Genomic DNA, 21,140 nt, shown 5'->3' on the forward strand with positions numbered 1-21,140 from the left:
GTGGACGTCATCATCGGATTCGATGGACAACCATAAGTAAGTGTGCGCACGTGGGGGAGGGGGCACGACTCAGTCCAGCGACCACTCTCGCATCTCAGTGCGATGCGTTGTGTGAGCTTGTAGGTCTGCTATTTTCTGCAAGTGGCCCTGCTTAACTCTCCAATGTGCCCATTGTCTAAATGAGAACGGGCATCATGCAGGCAGGCGGGAGTGTGACGCAGTATGTGAGTGTAGTGTTGATTTTGACAGCAATTTAGTTTTAGTCAGTATTTTGAGTAAAATAATTTAATTTTTTTGTCATATTTTAGTCATCTGAAAAGTTTTAGTCTAGTTTTAGTCGACTAAATGTCGTAAGATTTTAGTCAACTAAATGTACAGTTTATTTTGTTGACAAAAATGTATTTTGACGGAGCAACCAAACATAGAATGACTTGTCTTTAGGTTCTACTGTACACAATTAGAGAATGTAGAGAATGTATAGGAATCATTGTTGTAATCGTTTGCCTGTTATCTCTCCTATGGTAGCATGGAAATGTGGACATTATTCTTCAGTTTGGGGTCTGAGAGGCTAAATCATCAAATGGTGTTCCGTGGCTCAAATGCAGAATAAATAATGGGCCTTGATATGAAAAGGGGTTCTCAATGTTTTTGGCTGGGGACTCCCGGAAATGCTTTGGACATGTCACATGTCTCGCGACCCCCGCCCCACTTATCCGTAGTCGGATCGCCGGGGAAACAGTTCCACCAGAGAGCTCCAGACTTCTCTCTCCAGAGCAACATTTGTAACTTCCTCCTGGGGGATCCCAAGGCATTCCAAGGCCAGTGTGGATATGTAATCCCTTCACCTGGTCCTTAGTCTGCTTCCAGTGGGACGTGCATTGAGGACCTCCCTAGGGAGATGCTCGAGAGGCATCCCAACCAGATGCCCAAACTAGAGATGCAACCGATCCGATATTATATCGGGATCGGCCTCCGATCCAGCTTAATTAATGTATCGGAGATCGGATTTGACGCCACCGATACACGCTCCGATACAGGAGGGGGAAACGTGTTTAATGTTTACTACAGTCCGTCCTGCACAGACAGTGCAGTGAGCGAATCCAACCTCCAGTATGTACAGAATGCAAAGATATTATAGAAAAAGCCCCACTAAGGTGCAATATGCAAGAGAATGGAATCACTTACAGACTTAACAGTATTAAAAGTATAAAGTTTACCCGTCGTCGCACGGATCAGTCAAGTCACTGCATGCGCAGTCAGTTCAGTTGTGTGGTGGAGCCTGATCATCTCCACACCACAGCTGCGTTCTGACATTGCTCTTGTAATCCATTCTTCTGCTATATATTAACTGCACATACGTGCTGTTTAGCGCTATGTGATTACATCTTTGTAACTTTATTATTGCCATTGAAAAAAATGCTGCTGTGAAGATGATGATGATGATGAAGAATAATAAGCATGCGTCGTTGCGGTTAAATCCGTCTTTATATAATTGGCTCAGTTATCAAACCATGACATTGTTGTCAGAAGCTCAAATATTGATTCAGATTGTAAGTGTAGTGCAATTCTTAAGACAAAGACAAAGTTTGCAAACTAAAGTAGCATAAACACACCAGCGCCATAACAAACGTCCTGAGGTATTTATTTTCTGTCGGTAAGGCTCAAGGCTTTTGTCACATGATAGCGCAGCTGATTCCAGGCATCACATTAGGGGTAAAAAGGTACCACTGTACATAGCAATAATAATAATTACTATTATTATTATTATTAAACCATAGTATTAATTAACAGGTTACATGCAGGCATCATTTTAGGGGTAAAAAGGTACCTTTGCACATAATAATAATAATAATAAACCATAGTATTAACAGGTTGCTATTTCCTTAAGGTTTGCAGGTTAAACACTTCTTATTCTTATTTTTACAGGTTTAACACTTTGCATAAACATCCCCTCTTTGAATTTAAATGTAAGGCCTTGTGTATTTTATTTTTTTGCTATGTAAAATACCGGATATCGGATCGGATATATCGGATATCGGGAAATTTCAAAAATGAATATATCGGATCGGAATTGTAAAATTAATATCGTTGCATCTCTAGCCCAAACCACCTAATCTGGCTTCTTCTCAAGCAAAGAAGCAGTGTCTCTTCTCTGAGTCTCTCTCGCGTGATTGAACTTCTCACCCTATCTCTAGGGAGATGCCAGACACCTGTCTGAGAAAACTCATTTCTGTCGATTGTATCTGCGACCTTATTCTATTGGTCATGACCCACACAGCAGGAACGAAGATTGCTCGGTAGACGGAGAGCTTTGCCTTCTGGCTCAACTCTCTTTTCGTCACTGTGTGGTCCACTCCACGTCATATATTCTGTTAAAACTATTCTCAACTTTTGGTCAGGGGGCCCGGGGTCAAACTGTCTACTTTCCAATATAATGGTAAAATATGTGACTCTACTGGCTCGCAGACTGATACTGTTGAATTGGAAACAAGCACAGGTTCCCACTCACACTACACTTATGAAAGATGTTATGCACTACTTGCAATTGGAAAAGATAAAGTTTGAATTGAGAGGGAGTGAAGATAGATTTTACCAGACATGGCAACCCTTCATTGACCATTTCAATAGGTGCACGCAATAGATAACATATTAGAAAATTGGAAAAGAAAAAAAAGGAACCGAGTATTTTTTCTTTATTTTATTTTTCTCATTTAAAAATAAATGTCTGTAATTCAGTTAATTTACAACAACGTGTTGGGAAAGTTTGAGAGCAAGAGTGTCTGGGCCCAGGCCGTAGCGTAACGGTCTGGGCACCGGACTGGTAATCCAGTCGCAGTGTGCCGCGGGTTCGACTCCCGGACCCGACACGGCCTTTACTGCATGTCATCCCCCCATCTCTCTCCCGTTTCCTGTCAGCCTACTGTCTGTCCCTTCAAAAATCAATAAAAGGCGTAAGCCGCAAAAAAATATCTTAAAAAAAAAAAAAAAAAAAAAAACAGTGTCTGTCCTGTTGTCTTTGTTTTGTTTGTCTGTTCACATTTGTCATTGTTTAACTGTTTTTTGTTTTTCGTGTTTATCACATTTATATATCTTTTTTATTATGTATTGTATGTGGAATTTACATTACCTGTCATTATCTTTCATTTTATATAACTGAATAACTCATTATCATTGTCAAGGATATTCTGAAGTTGTCATATACATAAAATGCCTAATAAAAACAGTATTAAAAAAAAAGAAAAAAACTATTCTCAACTTTTGATAGTGCTCTACTCTGCTCCAAAAATACAAACTGACCAGTTCCTTTGGGTCATTTCACTTTATAATGTAAAAAACATCAGAACAGTATAGCATAAACATAACAGTACCTTTATACACAGTTATACAGAATGTGTGAGCTGAATGTCTTGAATTGTAAAACATAATTTCCATATAGCTGATCCCGTTTTTTGGATCAATACATTATCCAGTTTGATTATTCAACCCACTTTTAAATTCATAGCACCAACCATAATTTAGAGAGCAAAACTTGGTAACAATCTGGAATGCAGAGCATTTTTCAAACATATGGGACGGAGCATACCCATTTACACGCACCTCAACAGTGGGTGCAGGGCCAATAAGGCAATTATGGAAGGAGGTAGGGCGGACCACGTGTGGTATGGGACCATCAAGACATTCTGGCATGCATGTTTCCTTCATTAAATAAGCTTTATGGTGGCATTTCAGCGTCTCGCAAATGAGTAAGCCATGCGGGAGGCATTGATAAATGGAGCCCAGTGGCTGTGAATGTGCACATGGAGGCGAGGAACAAGCAATAAGCACATGGATTTTTCCTCACAGCTGCAGGGAGGCTGAAAATGTGCGCAGAGCAATCAATGTTCAATAGGGTCTCAGAAAATGGAAGAATCAAATTGTGTTTGTGTGCTTCTATGCACGTGTTCGTATGTGTGCGTGTTAGCGACTGTGTGTGCGCGTGCACTTGTCTGTGCACGCGAGCGCTCGCTTGCTTGTCTGTCTACGTGTTGTTTTCTTCTCTTCTTATAATCTATGATCTTATCACATTGGAACATGTCTTTTCCATCTCTATCTCTCTCTGTGGTCATTGTTCTGCCTCTGTGTCTCCATCCATCCATCCTATGTTTCCACCACCTCACAGAGGCCAGTGACAATCAGTGAAGGTCATCAACTGACATTCAGGCACCATTTATCTTGGTAACTGTACGGCACTTACGGGTCAAATGCAACTCAGGTTTTTGCTGTGGGGTGACTGGTGACCTTTATCCAACCAACCACCCTCCACCATCACCAAACGCTGATCTCTCACATTCTTTGGTTCTATTCAGTACTTGTCTACAGTACCTTTTGTACACAAACAATACTCAATATGCGGTAATATCATACAATATATAATATAATGCGCACGCACACACACACACACACACACACACACACACACACACACACACACACACACACACACACACACACACACACACACACACACACACACACACACACACACACACACACACACACACACACACACACACACACACACACACTAATTAATTAGCGGTATCGTTGTTGGTCATGCTCAGCCAGCTTTAACAACAGCTTCACTGTCAAACATCTCCATTGACTGTGTGTACTAGCCAGTATACAGGCACCATGGACTAGGGTTTCAAGAAACAATCACAGTTAGGTGGTCAGATTTGAAAGCATGTTAACTGTGTATGAGTGTGCGAATGAATGTGTATATACATTATGTGTATATGTATATGTATATACATTAACTTCTAGCCCTAAAAATGAGCCAAATTCGACAGGGGGATTTGATAATGAGTTATTCGTGAATTGTGGAGCTCAAGCACGTGGCGTTGAAGGGTAGCAGGTCAACAAGCTCTCAAAATGTCATGCCACAATGCGTTGTGCGCTTGTAAAACATATTTTTTTATTTTTTCATGTTTGAATTTCATGCCATCGAACGAAGCTTCGAATATATATATATATATTTTTGGGTCAGCCCTAATATACAGTACATACAATATGTGTTGGGAGAAAGAGGGGGATTTCGTTTCACATTTACGGTACAGTAATAAGAACACCTGTGTGGCATGGGATTAGCTCTCTGACAGATTTTTACAAAGCCACTCACTGTAAAAACAGAGTTGAGTTTAATATTTTCAAATCTCTGTGACGTTGAACTGACACATGCACACTTAAATGTTTATTCAGATTGTGTTATCCAGTTCTGCATTGGTTTAAATACTTATCTACTGAGCTCAATTTAGCATTTCTCATCGACTGTAAACAAACAAGTCAAGACTAGTTTGTTCACACTTTTGCATAATGAAGGATTCCTTGCTTCCGCGAAAAAACACAACACAACTTAAAATCATCAATTTAAAATTAAAACAAATGCCAAGGCCCAATCTATGTCAAATATGTGTCTGTGCTCTTCATTACATCCGTCCTTCTTTCTTTGCATTCTTAATTTTCTATCCCACGATTTTGCAACCCATTTTTTCACCCGGTGTCATTTATCTAATGTAACCCTGGGCGCTACACTCCCTCTGCCAACCTGGGGAGAGCAACGGACTGAGCCCAATCAGCCCATGCTTCAATCTATACATGAGGAGTCCAAGCTGCTTCTTTTCACCTGACGGGGGAGTTTCCCCGGTTGGACGTAGCGCGTGGAAGGAACACGTTATTCCAACCAGGTCCATTACAGGTACAAAAGAGATGAAGGAGAGAGACAAGCAGACAACATGTCATTTCATATTTCATAGCCAGAGAGATAGCATTATCAATAGGCTACCATTTTCATCTCAGTGCATTATTATGTATTCAGTGTTGTGTGTAGAACTGCAATAAACAAGACAATCTAATGATGAAGAAGCCTCCCTGTGCAATCTTTAGCCATCTACAGTATATAAAATTATAAGCAACTGAATGCAACTTGTGAATGAAGAAGCTCTGTATTAGAACATTAATACACCATTCAAATTGCATTTTCAATGCCCTTTTCTTTCAAAATATTATTTTTACTATTGTTATTATTAGTATTAGTAGTAGTAGTAGTAGTAGTAGTAGTAGTAGACGTAGTAGTAGTAATTGATAGAAGGATCATAAGGGATACATGAACCATGGCAGGATTTCCGATCAATGTACATTTTCACACTACATGAATTAAGTTTTGTCAGTGTTGTGATTGCCATAAGGGACTCATTAGGGATCTCACTTTAGTCACTTAGCAAATGAGTGCTTATGGGGCAAGGGGACACCATGGCCCTCATTTATCAATCGAGTGTAAAATCTGCCACAGATTCGAGTGCAGGTTTCGTAGTACACCCACGTCTCCACGGCATTTATAAAGTGATCGCAAACAGCTGATCCTTCCTTAATTTCGTTCTCACGTTAATAAATGTCACGGCTGAATTTGATCTGGCACGCCCTAAGAAATCAAGCCTCGCCCTCGTTTTTGCGACCTGAACCACTGCTATACGATCTGGAAACCATGGTTACCGTGCCTTTCTGCCCGCCTCACCCCCCTCTCTCATACACACACACACACAGACGCACACAAGCTGCACGCACACGCAACTTGCAAGCCCAACTAACTGGTGTGTTGTTAAATAAATAAACAACGAACACCTGCATGAATTAAATAAAGTTGTAGGCCTACCCTGACTGTTCCCTCTCACCTCGCTTGCCTTGCTGTCATGTCCACGCACGCACGCACCTACATGACACATTAAATAAAGCTGTCTGTTTCTCCTCTCGCTTCGTTTCCCTTGCTGCCCGCCTCACCCCCCGCACACATATCGCAATTCTTCACTGTGTGTTGTTAGTTGTATATTAAATCATTAAAGTATTTTTAATTTAATATACAACAAGATATATTAGTGAACGAAAACCTGAACCTGTGAATGAACCATAATTAAATAACAAATAGGCACACACACGCTGCTGTTTTGCAGGTGCTCCTCCTGTCCAGTGTGTCTGTCTGTCTGTCTGTCTGTCTCTCTCTATCACAGTGGTCCGTCCGTGACCAACTGACCATGCACGTTCCGACGTTCGACAGTCTATTTAGATTGCCTCGCAGACGTTAGTCACTGCAGTGGCCGCCGGCCGGGCTGTCAACTGTCATATGAATGTGCAGCAAAAACCGTATATAGCCTCATGTGGCTGGTGGTTGCTTGGCTGGGTAATATACCTATATATCTCCGATGCAGTTCCCACTTGCGCTGGGAGCCTGGCACGGTACATTTGGCATTGAGCGACGCGTCGGGTTTATTATATTGCACATACCGTAAGAAAGACATCGGCCTTCATGCTGTAGATTAGGCTACAGTAGGCTATACCACGTTGGGACTGCTGCACTATACTCTCCAACGTCCCGTCATGGAAATATTTCAGCACAGACAGCCCAAATCCTCGCATGTATGCGCTCATGCAAAACACTGTTTAAATGGCTTAAGCATCTCTTGCAACATTGTTTTTAATTGCGCGATTTTATCTCCTACTAATTTAATATGACACATGTATTCCTTAACATTTTTATTTATTTATTTTTTACATGTAGCCCATATACATTATACATACCTTTTATATAAACATTTTAGGAGTGAATACATATATGTTTAGATGCCTGTGACAGCCTCTCAGCAGTTCAGACAAGGCTGCTCCGCTTGTGTAAAACAGAAAAACAGCGTACGCCAGCTGAAGAGTAGACGTGACTATTTGTCCTACTCAAGTTCAATTTCAAGCTTTGCCGGAAATGTTAAATGCCGAAAATGTCGGTAATTTCGGCGTGCGCCCATATTTTGGCGTACGCACGGTTGATAAATGAGGGCCCTAATGTCTAAGGCAAGGTTTTTCAACCATGGAAGTTAAGAGTTTACATAGTACACACATAAACTTTCCTTATTGATTATATCTGGTTTCATGGAATTACTGTATTTATGATGTATTTTCTCTATTATTAAGGTTATTGTAGTGGTCAATTTGTATTGGAGGGCGGCGGAGCTGGGGTCACGAGACATGGCCAAAGCATTTCTTGGGGTCCCCAGCCAAAAACGTTGAGAACCCCTGGTCTAAGGAACAGATAAAGAGAGAAAATGACTGCGGTGTAGTGCTGGAGAACTGTAAAGGCAGCTCCAGACAGCACAGACGGTCGGCGGCGGAACCAGTTTCAAAGTGTCTGAAAGAGTCTCCTGCCGACAAGCTCCCGTGGCTTGCCGTCGATATCAACCTCCTGACGCGGCGGAACCCGTTGATAAAGAACCGACCATATCCGATCGGTTGCAGACCTCGAAAGCCACGATTTTAGTGTACTCGGAAAACGGATCGCTGCAATGTGAAAGCATTGAATACAGCTGAATGAAGTGTACTCGGGGGCGGAAGAATCAAGGCCAATGTGAATCATGGTCAGCGAGGACTAGGCAATTGTTTTCGGGAACAGACTGTGTGAATCTGCCCCTATACAGTAGATACCATATTCTCAAACTCAACTCTCAAGCCACTTTTAGACGGAAACGGGCTCCAGAGTTAACGGCAAAGTCCCTTTGCGTTCTCATTTTTTATTCTGCTTTTACACGCCAATGCAACGATGAACACACTGTAGTGTGCATTCGAGGGCGCTAGGTGGCGGTGACAGACTGCCAGATAGACCAGGCACGAACCACTTCGTTCTACTTCCTATCACGAGGCTCTTAATTTGAAAGGGCCATGCACTCCAGTGAATAGCATTTATCCATTTAGATATGTTTTTATGTAATTATTTATGATGTTGATGTTGGTGTATAATTCCTTGCAATTGGTACGGATAGCAGTACCAGGAGTATGTTTAAAGACGGACACATCTGGGTCGGTTTCTTTCCTTCCTTACCTTCTTGACTTCATACTTGATGGCCAGTTTGACACGGCTTAAGCATGGGCGGTTGTAATCGGTGGGGGGGCACTGGTCCACATCACCGTTCAGTATGGCCTCCACCTCCTCTGTGTTCCGACACAGGTCCAACACCCCCACCACAAAATCCTTGCACTGCATAGACAGCTTCCGGTAGTCATTCTGGAAGATGGGGACAAAGAGGATGGATTCATAGGAGTGTGGGTGGGGGTCAGGATGGAAGGCAAAGAAGGAGAGAGCGCAGGGCCATAGCGGAGTTGGGAGGTAAAGAGGGGAGAGGTAGAATGTGGTAGGGGCAAAGACAGGGGTGAGAGATAATGGTGAGAAGGAGAGGAATATGAATTTAGGGGGGGAAGAGAGAAAGGTAAACCATCAATACAAATAAAAACATTGCCAAAGCCTGGCAACAGAATGAATACGAAATATAGAGCAACAGATAGAGATAAGAGCCATAGAAACAGCGAGGAAGGCACATTCACTAATTTGTAAACATATGAGGATAACTGTATTGGAAGGAAGGAAATTCGATGGGCCACAAGAAGAAGGGACAGTGTGAGTGAAGATGACAGAGCGATAACGATAAAAAACATAGAAGAGAATAGAAGAGGAGAGGAATTCACTGGGACTCTGCTGCTCTGCATTTTGCTGACCCAAGGCATATTCTTCCATATTTCAGCAGCACAATTATTCATTTTGATTGATGTGGCCTGAAAGGATGCAGAGCACTTTTGAACACATTCTTTGGCCATCATCCAATCACAAATTTTAAATTGAGCACAATCCTGCCCTATAGGCAGTTCCATTCATCTCATGTGTTTGATGACTCATGACCCTATTCTATCTACAGTGTATATATAAAAACTCTGGTTTGTGATTGCCTGAATAAAACCGGGTGCATATATCTTTGGTCCGATGTACTAACAGTCCGACATGAAATAGTCTGACACCCTAACCGCACGCGGAAGACACATGTCAGTCTTAACCATCCATGCATGTGTCTTAACCAGCCATGCATGTCGGGAGCCACGGGTGAGTCTTAAAATGCCACGCATGTGTCCTAACCGGCCACGCATGTGTCCTAACCGGCCACGCATGTGTCCTAACCGGCCACTGTATATATCTTCTGTTATCGGGCGGCGGTGGCTCAGGGGTAGAGTGCCTGGATGGTAACCGTAAGGTTGCCAGTTCGAACCCGGGCTCCCCCAGAGTTACTGTCGAAGTGTCCTTGAGCAAGACACTGAACCCCTAATTGCTCCCGATGTGCTAGTTGGTGCCTTGCATGGTTTCCGCTGCCATCGGTGTATGAAAGTGTGTGTGAATGGGTGAATGTAATGCACAATCTCTGTAAAGCGCTTTGGATAAAGGCGCTATATAAATGCACCATTTACCATTTATCTGGATTATCTGCATTATTTCTATCAGGGATAATTCAACATGTCCAATTCAGATAAATGGCATGGGCATTTCTGCTGTTCCGCTTGGATTGGTTCTTTTGACAGGTGCGATCTATTTGATTTATTCCGGGTTTATAAAACGTTGCTGATGTGTGCACACATCCCAGTGTGATCAATGTGTGATCTCTTTTATAAACTGAATTTCACTTTTATCACTTTCTATCCTCAAGGATGTGCCTCTAGCAAATAAAAAACCACAAGCTCAGTGTAATTATTTGTTTATGTGTAATTATTTGTAGGATAATTATCTGTAGAAATGAGTTTCATTTACATGCACCAATTTAACCCAGAATGAAATTGGATTCCATGATGATTTGTGGAAGCTTAACATAAAGTAGACAAGCATATCAACAAATTAGAAGGAACTGAGTCTCCGCCAGGCAGAAGGCGTGGCCAGAATATGAATTTGCCCCCGTCTATCCATAAGCGCCCTTGTGTGTGTGTGTGTGTGTGTGTGTGTGTGTGTGTGTGTGTGTGTGTGTGTGTGAACCCTCTCCGTCTGTGGACAGCTAATCTCCTGGACCGTTGGACAGATCGCTGTGAAACTGTGTACTCACTGGATGCCAGAGCAGAAACATTTTTTCAGTCTGTTATAGTTATGTGATCAATCATCAGTTCCAAGATGGAACTGACATCTGCTGATGCGTTCGGCTGTCCACAAAACCCTCGCAACCCTCGCAATGCAATGCTTTGCCGTGAACCACTAGGCCAAGGTTGAAATGATACTATATTTTGAAATCGTCCTCATGGTGGTGCTATAACAGGCCGTTTTACGTTTTTAGTTTTACCTAGAACTGGACTGATCACAATATAACTTTGCACCCACACTCCCTAGAGGCCAAGAAAGAATCTCATTCTCTGCCCTGTATTTTTCTCATATTATATCGGCCCTTTTATAGCGCCGCCAAGTTTAAATTGTGGGGAAGAATCTATAAAACAAAAGATTTCAATGTAGTAAGTTACACAATGTTTTAAATACCCGTACTAATGCAGTGTGGATTTCATTTTAATTAACACTCACACACTCACACCCACATGCCATCATCATTCTGTAAACCATTATCTTCAACACAATTTAAATCATCTCCTCTCAGAAGATTTCACATTCGTCTAGGTCTCTTTCAATTCCAATCTAATCCTTTTCCATTTCCACCTCTTACCAACCCCACCTTCCTCTCCCCTCTGCGCCTTCCCACAGCACTCCCTCTTCCTCTGCTCCTTCATCATGGTTTAAAAAAGGAGAAGGCAAGCCGAAATGTTGCCTTTCGGTCTGCAGAGAAACTAGTTCATTATCCATTCATAGCTATGCTGTGTTGTTCAAATATACCATTACGGCGCCTTGAAAACTTTTTTGGAAACTTTTTCCCGGCCTCTTGTTCTATCATTATCCCAAGACACACGACTACAAATTAGCATATATCCTTTATGCCTCTTTTCCCCCTTTCATTCATTGACATTTTTCTTCTGCTTGCTTCCTTTATTAATTAATATATTGTATTCCTCTATTCTGTTACACAGTAGTTTTTACAATCAGGCATGCAAGCCACTAACTCTACCTTCATCCATCCATCCATCCATCCATCCATCTTCAACCGCTTATCCGTAGTCGTGTCGCGTCACAACAAGTGCGGTACAGCGACTGCAATACTGCCCCTGTCGCTCCCTTCAGGCAATCCAATGTATACCAAACTGATCAGAATGCCAAGGCGCTAATAAAATGAAAACTAGGCCATGGACTGAAAATATAGGAAAACTGTTGAACATTTTTAAATAAAGGAGAAAGGCCATGGAGAGTAGACAGCAAGTTGATCAAATGACACACAATGGGGGATGCGGCATAAAACATAGCCATTTGTTTGCTTGTCTAGGAGGCGGAAGAGCATGAGCCATCAATTATAATCACATGACTCTTTTGAATGTGCTGGGTAGACAGCAGCTGGGGGGCTATAAGGGGAAATACGAGACGATTTTCTCAATCGATGACATATATGTCACAACAACACAGGAGTGTGTAATGTGTAAAGTCACAAGTCCCCATAGAGGGCAAGCATACCATATGGCATGTGCTTGAGGGCTGGGGGAAGACAGGCAGGTATAGAAAAATGGAATATGGAGTGAGAGTGAAAATAGAGAGGGTATAAAGTTATGTATGAAGGATATGTAAACGTAATAATGATGCTGAGCAAAAATCTACACAAAGATTGGTATGCATTAACAAACTCAGATTTGTGTTCTGGCTAAAGTGTGTTCTGGCTAAAGAGTTGCGAGGAGGCATTATTGAGGACAATTAAAAGTCATTAACTGCCAATACAGATTCATTCAAGTACACAGTTCTTCTTTTAACTTAGTTAACTTTGTTTTAAAATATGATGCTTTGCATTGTCCCATTAATATTAACCTTTTTTAAAAGATGCATCATTAGTACCACATTTTCTTCTTCTCCAAGGCCCACACCGCCAATGTGGCTTCAAAACAGCATTTAAAGTGTTTACGATAGATAGCGCTCTTTGCTAACCTATGAGTCATCATTTCACTCTCAGTCAAACAGAGAAACATGAATCACGTGAAAAATCTCTGTCCCCGTTCACTTCCCCGTTCACAAAACCCCTTTTTCTCCACTTCCTGGCATATAAGGAGCATGTCTTGAGTGTACAGGGTTTGATGAGGTCAGATCAACATATCAGAACAAGTCAGCTCCATACAGTATTAGATCTAAGGGTGGTAGCGGGGACATTCTCTTGAGTGTACAGGGTTTGATGAGAGCCCAGGCAGGGCCGGGCCTTAATTTACGGGCCTGTTGAGAACTACACTAATAACTTTGAGGCAGGCCCAAAGGATCAACATATGGAATGTAAGAACAGGTTCTGACATATAACACATCCATCACCTGAAGTCCTTCACACATCAATAAACACAGCTGCTCATCACCAGTCAATTTCACACCTCTCAGCAGCACCAACATAAACAACACAGAGTTAAAAAGCAATACATTAATTTATTTTTAGGATATTATAAACAATGGTCTCGTTAGTATGTGACAAAGACCATCAAACATGGTTTTGATACTCCATACCCTCTGTCTGCAAATGCCTTCACACATTTGTGCTACAGCATTTCGTTTCTACTCTCACACTAATGCTATAATCATGTTGTTAATTGAAATACAATGAATAGTCAAAGTTAACAGTTCAACACATCTGCTGATGCGTTCGGCTGTCCGCACGGCACAACCCTCTGCAATGCTTTGCGGTTTAGGTCGGTGCAGTTGCCAATGCCATACCAAGCCGTGAAGCATCCAGTCAGGATGTTCTCCGTGGTGCTGTATAATGCTTAGAACTTTTGAACCCCTTTTGAACAGATTACAATTACTATACTATACTATCTCGTTATAATTTAGTTAACTACAAGTTAGACGTTAGCATTCCATCAATGGTAACGATCATTCCTATGGTTTGAATTATGGTTTCACTTACACTCAAGGAGAATGGAGCTGAGCATCCATCAGATCTTACAGCTCTCATATCTCATGACATGTCAGTGTTATTATGACTCTATTCATTTGGAAAGTTTCATCAATCTGTCTTTATTCACCAAATGGCTTTAACATGATTTGATATTCTCAAACGGTTATGTGATAAATGGAAGACAGAATAAAACAAAAATAAAGGAAAATTGAAAATAAATGGAGGGAGAGAAGGGGGGGGGGGGGGGGAAGGTGATAATAAGATATTAATGAGACAGGAAAAGAGCTCTGTTCCCTCAGGTGAACTTTCACATTAAGCTGCCCCACACACACACACACACACACACACAGGTGGGCAGTGAGGTGGATCTGATGTGTGAGAGAGATTAACTGTAGCCCTGTGCCCAAAGCGTGCGTGTGTGTGTGTGTGTGTGTGTGTGTGTGTGTGTGTGTGTGTGTGTGTGTGTGTGTGTGTGTGTGTGTGTGTGTGTGTGTGTGTGTGTGTGTGTGTGTGTGTGTGTGTGTGTGTGTGTGTGCGTGTGCGTGTGTGTGTGGGTATCAGACAGACAGACAGACAGATTGAGCAAGCGCAATAACTCAATTGGCAGGAGAAGGAAGGCAAGGTACATGAAGTGGGAGAGAAAGGGAGGAACAAGGACATAGACAGTCTTACCTTAAACTCTGTCTCGATGTTCGCCAGCCTGGCTAGTTCGTTGCTGAGCTCCAAGGCGGTCAGCACGGCATCCTCGCTGCTGAGGGAAAGGTACGCAGCACTGGCCAGGCCCTTGTAGGCGTTCATCCTGGAGCGTGAGTGGCTGAAGGAGTCCCTAATCTGGTTCTCCACGCACTCGTTACACTTGCAGAAGTAGTCGTGGGGCCGCTCGATGCGCGCGCCCTTGGTGAGCAGGATGTGGACGATCTCGTACTCCTGGCAGTGGGCGGCGAGGATGACGGGCGTGACGTCATTCGAGAATCGCGTCCCGTCCTCGTCGTATGCATAGAATGCATCGTCGTCCTCCTGCTCCAGGGGGCTCAGGGCCAGCCGCAGCCCACCGCGGAACGCAGAGTGTGCCAGGATGGCCTCCACAATGCGCACGTATCCCTTGGAGATGGCCAGCAGGAGTCCGTCGCCAATCCGGGCCAGGCCTTCCTTCTTCAGCAACAACTCGGTCACCTCCAGGTGCTCGTTGCCCACCGCCAGCTGCAAGGCATTCTGGCCCATGTAGTCCACGCAGTTAACGTTGAGGGTCTTGGATTCCTCCAACATCTTGCGAACCACTGGGATGTTGCCGTACTCCGCGGCGTCCAAAAAGCGCTCCTCCTCCGCGGTGAGGGCAGATCCGCGCTCGTTGAACATGTAGGCGGGACCTCGCACCGCCTGCCGACGTCCCTTCTCTCTCAGTGTGGTATGGCGCCGTTGCATGGCCTCGTCCCTGGGGGAGGAGAGTAGAGAAACAAGAACGATGGAGAGAAAAATATTAACTTTGATGGGAATGTGTGTGGATGGAGGGCAAGGAAAAAAACTCAATAGAAATGGAAAGGTCAGACAGACAGATGGAGGACATGAAAAGAAGGAAGAATATGTAAAACCACACTTTGTCACACTTTGAGTTAGGCTTAGCGCAAGGGCACGCACGCACGTCGCACACACACCCACACCCACACACTCGCCAAGTTTTGTCAAACTTACTTAGCTAGCAGTGCCTGGAATCCCTAACTCATTGACATTCGTTTGGCCTATTTTCGATTCCAAACACAAATGCAGCTGGAATTGTCTCCCTACCACTGAATGGACAAACACATCCATCCCCATATGGGAAACAAACAAACAAAATGATCAGATGAATGGCTGTGGTATAAGAAAGTTCAAAGTAATCACAGACTCTCTGAAACTCACCAAACAAATACAGTATTTATTTGTCTCTCACACATACAGGTACAAGTACAAAAGTATGTTGCAGCACGTCTGCGACAAATGCAAAAAATATAACCCCTACAGGGTTTCAAAAAACCAAACAAGAAAAAAACCGACAAGATAACTGGCTAGAAAGCACAGTGAATACCCCAATACACACACACACACACACACACACACACAACGGAACTCAAGCAGCAAAACAAACTTAGCAGCACTTAGGATTTGTAAAAGGTAAAACCAGTATTTTACATCTACAGTATAGCGCCCCGTCTAAAGCGGACTTGAACCACGAGGGGCACCGCCGAGAGTCGCCGTGCCGGCCCGCACGTGCACTTGTGCTGACTCAGCACTAGGGTTCGATACGAATATATCGGCAATCGTGATTTATTGCGGCAATTTTTTCTTTTGCAAAATAATATTAACCTACAGCGAAATAATGTAAGTGTGTGCAAAATGCGAATCAATTTGGGCCAGCAAAGTCATAACAGTGGCCGGGTGGAAAGTGGAAACCTCGTGATAATGGTATGATCCCGTAGAAACAGTACGTCGTCTTCGCCTACAGGAAATGTGTTCGCCGCGAGCAGGGGACCCGTTTCTCTAGACTCAAATGTTACATATGTGACCAGTGCCAACAAAACATGCCTCATGTCGCCTTTTCCATTTTTCAGATTTTTACAGATTATTAAAGTACAGAATGTAAGCTTTCATATGATGTATCATTCAATGAAATTGGACAATAATTGAAGGAGATATAACCATTTTAAAATGACTGGGGCCTTTCACCCAAAGCTGAGAAAAGCCCTTTTCAATATTCACAACATTTTATCACCTTAGAGCTGGACAGAAGTGGGTGTGACAATGGGAGGGACAAGAGACAATAGGACGTTTTAGCTGTCAACAGTGCAACACTAGAAACACTGGCATGTTTAAGCCAGTAGAACAAACAATGCAATTTGTAAGGTGCCCCAATAAACCCTTTTGAAAGTACTAAGTATTAAATACTAAGTATAAGTATTCAAGTATTAAATATTAAGTTAAGTGTTCAATTTAACTTATACACTACCTGGTTGTAAATAGCTGCAGTAGCCTACACCATTTTATGCAGGTCTACTTTAAGCAATCAAAGTCAGACAATTGACCCAGTATTTTAAATAAATAAAATCGACGCATCAGGCTATGATGTTGTGCGCTTGTAGATTTGCTATTTTAATAAACAGATCTGTCCACATGCAGTCACAATGCCTGGTTTCATTTATAGTAATTCCTGTGCATTCGATGGGTGGATTCATACTACATCGGGTGTCTATTTAGTGTGCAAGGCTTACATCCGTTCTAAAGCCCACCCACTGTTTGCGCTGATTTATATACACAATACATACACGATCCGTATCCTCCCCTCACCGGATGTTGAATTAACAGTACTAACGGCCGCATTTGAAAAGACGTATCTTTTACACAATAAACCGATTTCCGACATTTCCTTTTCACTTGATACCGTTTCATAGAGAGGGCCTACACAAACGTTCTATATACCAAATGAAAGCCTGCATTTCATAGTTTACATAGTATATAACCTTTTTTAAAATGAGCAAGAAATGAGCGAGTTGTGATTAAAAGAAAAGACGTGTGATCTTGGCTCTTTGCTGGGTGCGCGAGGAAAAAAATTAAGCTAAAAAAAGGCTAGCTTCTAGCCTGTTGTTTGTTGGTGAAAGACTCCAAGCTGGGAAGTGTATTTCAGCGAGTAGCTATACGTGGTTTTGTTTATTTTCTGTAAAGTCTAAGCCAAATGCTCCTCCATACTACTATAGTTTACAAACACAAGCACGCTAATGGGCGGTGATCAGAGCGTGAAACCTGAGGACAAAGAGATTTCAGGACCAATCGTACACAACATGCAAATCTCGGAACTGCGCTCTTCTGCCCCCAAAAACTTGTTAAAAAACAAGCCCACTTTGACGTATAAATGTATACATTTCATTTGCCCAAATGAACAATCTGTTTGAATGAAAACCTTCTTCAACATTCAAACTGTATAAATATGAAAAAAAAAGAAAATCACATAATAAAAAAAAACGAGTTTATTTATTGATTTAAGGCATGTTCATTCTGGCGACATGAGGCATATTCTGCTGGCACTGGTCACATATTCTACATAAATTACAGTATTTCTGGCAGATTTTCTTGAAACATGCACACTGACTGGCTATCCTCTCTTTTCCCCTCTGATACATTTCAACCTCTTAACTTCACTCGCCAAGTCGAGAAATGGATGCAACTCAATTGAGAATGGTGGTGGGGTAAAGTAGACCCTTCAAGCAGTTACCATTACTTTCAGAGTGTGCCGCCTGAGCTGTGTGTATGCAAGGTCACTTCAGTGAGATTGCGACTGTACTGTATATATTGTCAGGGCAGAGAGGGACACGTCAGAATTCTCCGGGATAGACCAGCTCTCTGTCCTGTGCTTCGCGGGGCCCCCAAATCTGTGGACTGATAATGATCGAATCCGAATTCGTGACGTAACAGGTCGTATTTGCTTTCATATATGTCTTTGCTGTTCACATGTATATATCACATGACCATTCAATTTGGGATAATTGTGGGCAATCAATAAATGCCAGATCTTGTGAATCCATAATTTTAAGTGTACAGCCTGTTTATTGGACTATTAGATAACCCTCTCAACAGGATGGCGCATCAGCGTGGTGACCCCGACGTGATTGAAAGCGGTTATCTTGTCCAGCAGGTTGGGTCATTTTGACCAGTATTGTAGTCTAGACATGGCCCCATAGCTGGCTAGAAAGGGCCTTTAAAAAATGCATTTGGATGCAGATTTCTACCAGCTTGGGGCTGTGTGTAGGTCGGCTTATTAGTTTTATCTAAATGGGGAATCAATTTTAAGTGATAATGTTTGGATGTGATACCATTGTGAACACGCTATGCTCTGTTTGTTGCCAACTGTGTTGTGTTTGCATAAGTGAAATATCCTATACCCGCTGGTATAGCTCTGTTGATTTTGATGTTTTGCTGAAAAAAAAGAATGGAAAATGGAGGCGCTCGCTGTAAAAGTATGTGTGTGTGCGGGCGTGTGCGCGCGTGTGCGTGCGTGTGACTCGGTGTGTAAGGGGAAGCGGAAGGTGCGTGCAATGTGTGTGTATGTGCGCCTAGCAGTGGGGATGACAGTGCAGTGTCTGTGCATGCGCCTTTGTGTGTGTGTGCATGCGTAGTTGGATGTGTGTGCGTGCGGGCAGTGTGTGTGGGCATGCGTATTTGAATGTGTGTGTGTGCTAGTGCAGTGTCGTGCCCCACACACCCTGCCACAGCGAGGCGCTTTTCTTATCAGTGTGTGTGCAATGTGTGTGTGCGTCTGGGCCCGGAATGTGATGGGAACTGGTTTTGTTGTGTCTCAGCCTGGCGCCTGTCTAAAAAATATTGATAAATTGAAAAGTACACCAAGTCCTGCCACTCAGAGGAGGGATTTGCGACATTGAGTGGGTCAAAAAAAATGCCAACCTGGGACATGCACAGTGGTGGAATAGGTACTCAGTTATTTTGCTTAAGTGGAGGTACCAATACTGCAATTTAGAACTACTCCTTCACAAGTAAAAGTACGGAATTGAAAAAGTACTTGAGTAAAAGTGAAAAAGTATCGGCATCAAGGTTGTACTTAGGTACAGTACTTAAGTAGAGGTACTTGGTTACTTTCCACCACTGGACATGCACAAGTTATCCCGTTATGTCAAATCATAAAATACAACCTCCCCAGTTTTTGGGGGACACAAATTACCCAGAGAGAGAGCAAATGGAGTCAGATAAGTGTCAGTGAGGTGGGTAATGGTGTGTAAACAAAGGTTGTGTGAAAAGAAAGCCCTAAAAACCCGGCTGGGAAAAAATTGTAGATTTCACCATTTAACACATTGACAGCTCCAGACGAGACCGTTTTCAAAGGGGAGCAAACATTTTTCCTTGGGAAACTGTAAGCGCCATGGTTACAAAAATATAATAGGAGTGTCATAATAATTATGAAAATTAATTGGAAAATAAGTACACAAGTTGGCCACATGGTGGCACTATAAAAGCCCATAATTTTGGTTTGATTTGATTTAATATTTATTGGTTTTATTTTGACTGACAAACATAGACCATGTTCCTCTTCTGACGACCAGTAGACAGATATGATGACCGGCTATTCCCTCTGCATTGGACAGTAGGAAACTGATAGTTACCTGACATGGACTGATTGCTCGCTTATCTTGACGTATAGACAGGTGACATTTGACTTAATTGACTTTTATTTTTACTTTTAATAAAAAGGTTATAACCATTCCATTTCATCATAACATTGGAGAGGAGAAGAATAATAATTCCGAAAAGTTAATTGAAAAATTGCACAAGGTGGCCACACGGTGGCCTGGTAACAGCCTATTTCATGTGTTTGTTTAATAATTATTGAACCGGGAGGCATAAATCATAATTTCCTTTTCTCAAGTGTTCCCTGGGCGCTTCCCCAGATAAGCCACGCCCACATGCATATTATATACTTTTTGCTGCTTGGAATTTTCTTTAAAAAAGACGCCTTTGTGCACTGTTGTGCGCTTCTAAAAAGGGGTTATAGGTGATTTAATAAATATATAAATATAAAAAAACCAATCAATCAATCAAGTGGTGCTGTGAAAATAATAATAATATCCACAATATTTTCAGTTTCTCACCTGGCCAGTGGGAAACTAGATAGAAAATAATAGTCATGATAATAGAATAAATAATAATAATATTATTAATAATTGCCGACCACCTATATAAGGGGTCTGGTGAATAGAATTACTAGGTGGAGTTCACTGGGGAAACTGTGGTTCAGGGATGGAAACTTAGGGCTCCATGGTTGAACCTCAAGGTCCTGAGTGTCTAATGAAGGGAGATATCCGGATTAATGTATATTATGTAAATAAGTTTTAATCTGTTGCTGCAGACACAGATATGCCAGGGAAGGCAAAGCCAGGGGGCTAAAATAATCTGTTGCAAGGGCACAGATATGCCAGGGAAGGCAAAGCCAGGGGGCTAAGAGATCTGTTGCTTTATAAGCACAGAAGGGGTGAATTCAATAGGTCCTGATCAGACATTATTGTAGCACCGAGATGCCAGGGAAGGCAAAAGCCAGGGGGCTAAGAGATCTGTTGCTTTATAAGCACAGAGATGGTGAATTCAATATGTCCTAATCAGACATTATTGTAGCACGAGGCTTGGGTGATATTGATTTTTTGATATCGGTATTATCAATTACCTTTTTTAGGTTGGCTGGAAATTCGGCGTCGGTGCCAGTCAATGCATGGGCACTGAGTTATTAGGCAAATTATAGTTGTTTATAGATATTGATTTCAAATATCGCGGTAAATG

General features: G+C 42.3%; 1 protein-coding gene across 1 annotated transcript in view; it reads right to left on the reverse strand.

Moving 5' to 3' along the window:
- The window catches only part of trpc7b (transient receptor potential cation channel, subfamily C, member 7b), a gene marked incomplete at both ends in the record, with an annotated part of 104,355 nt that overhangs the window by 67,046 nt on the left and 16,169 nt on the right, over positions 1–21,140 (reverse strand). The window contains 2 exons of the mRNA XM_083786307.1: positions 8,894–9,076; positions 14,505–15,264. Of these exons, the coding sequence (XP_083642433.1) occupies positions 8,894–9,076; positions 14,505–15,264 (943 nt within the window). The remainder of the gene's footprint in view (positions 1–8,893; positions 9,077–14,504; positions 15,265–21,140) is intronic.

Source organism: Protomyctophum parallelum (genome assembly GCF_964188405.1).
Source record: "Protomyctophum parallelum genome assembly, chromosome: 16".
NCBI lineage: Eukaryota > Metazoa > Chordata > Actinopteri > Myctophiformes > Myctophidae > Protomyctophum > Protomyctophum parallelum.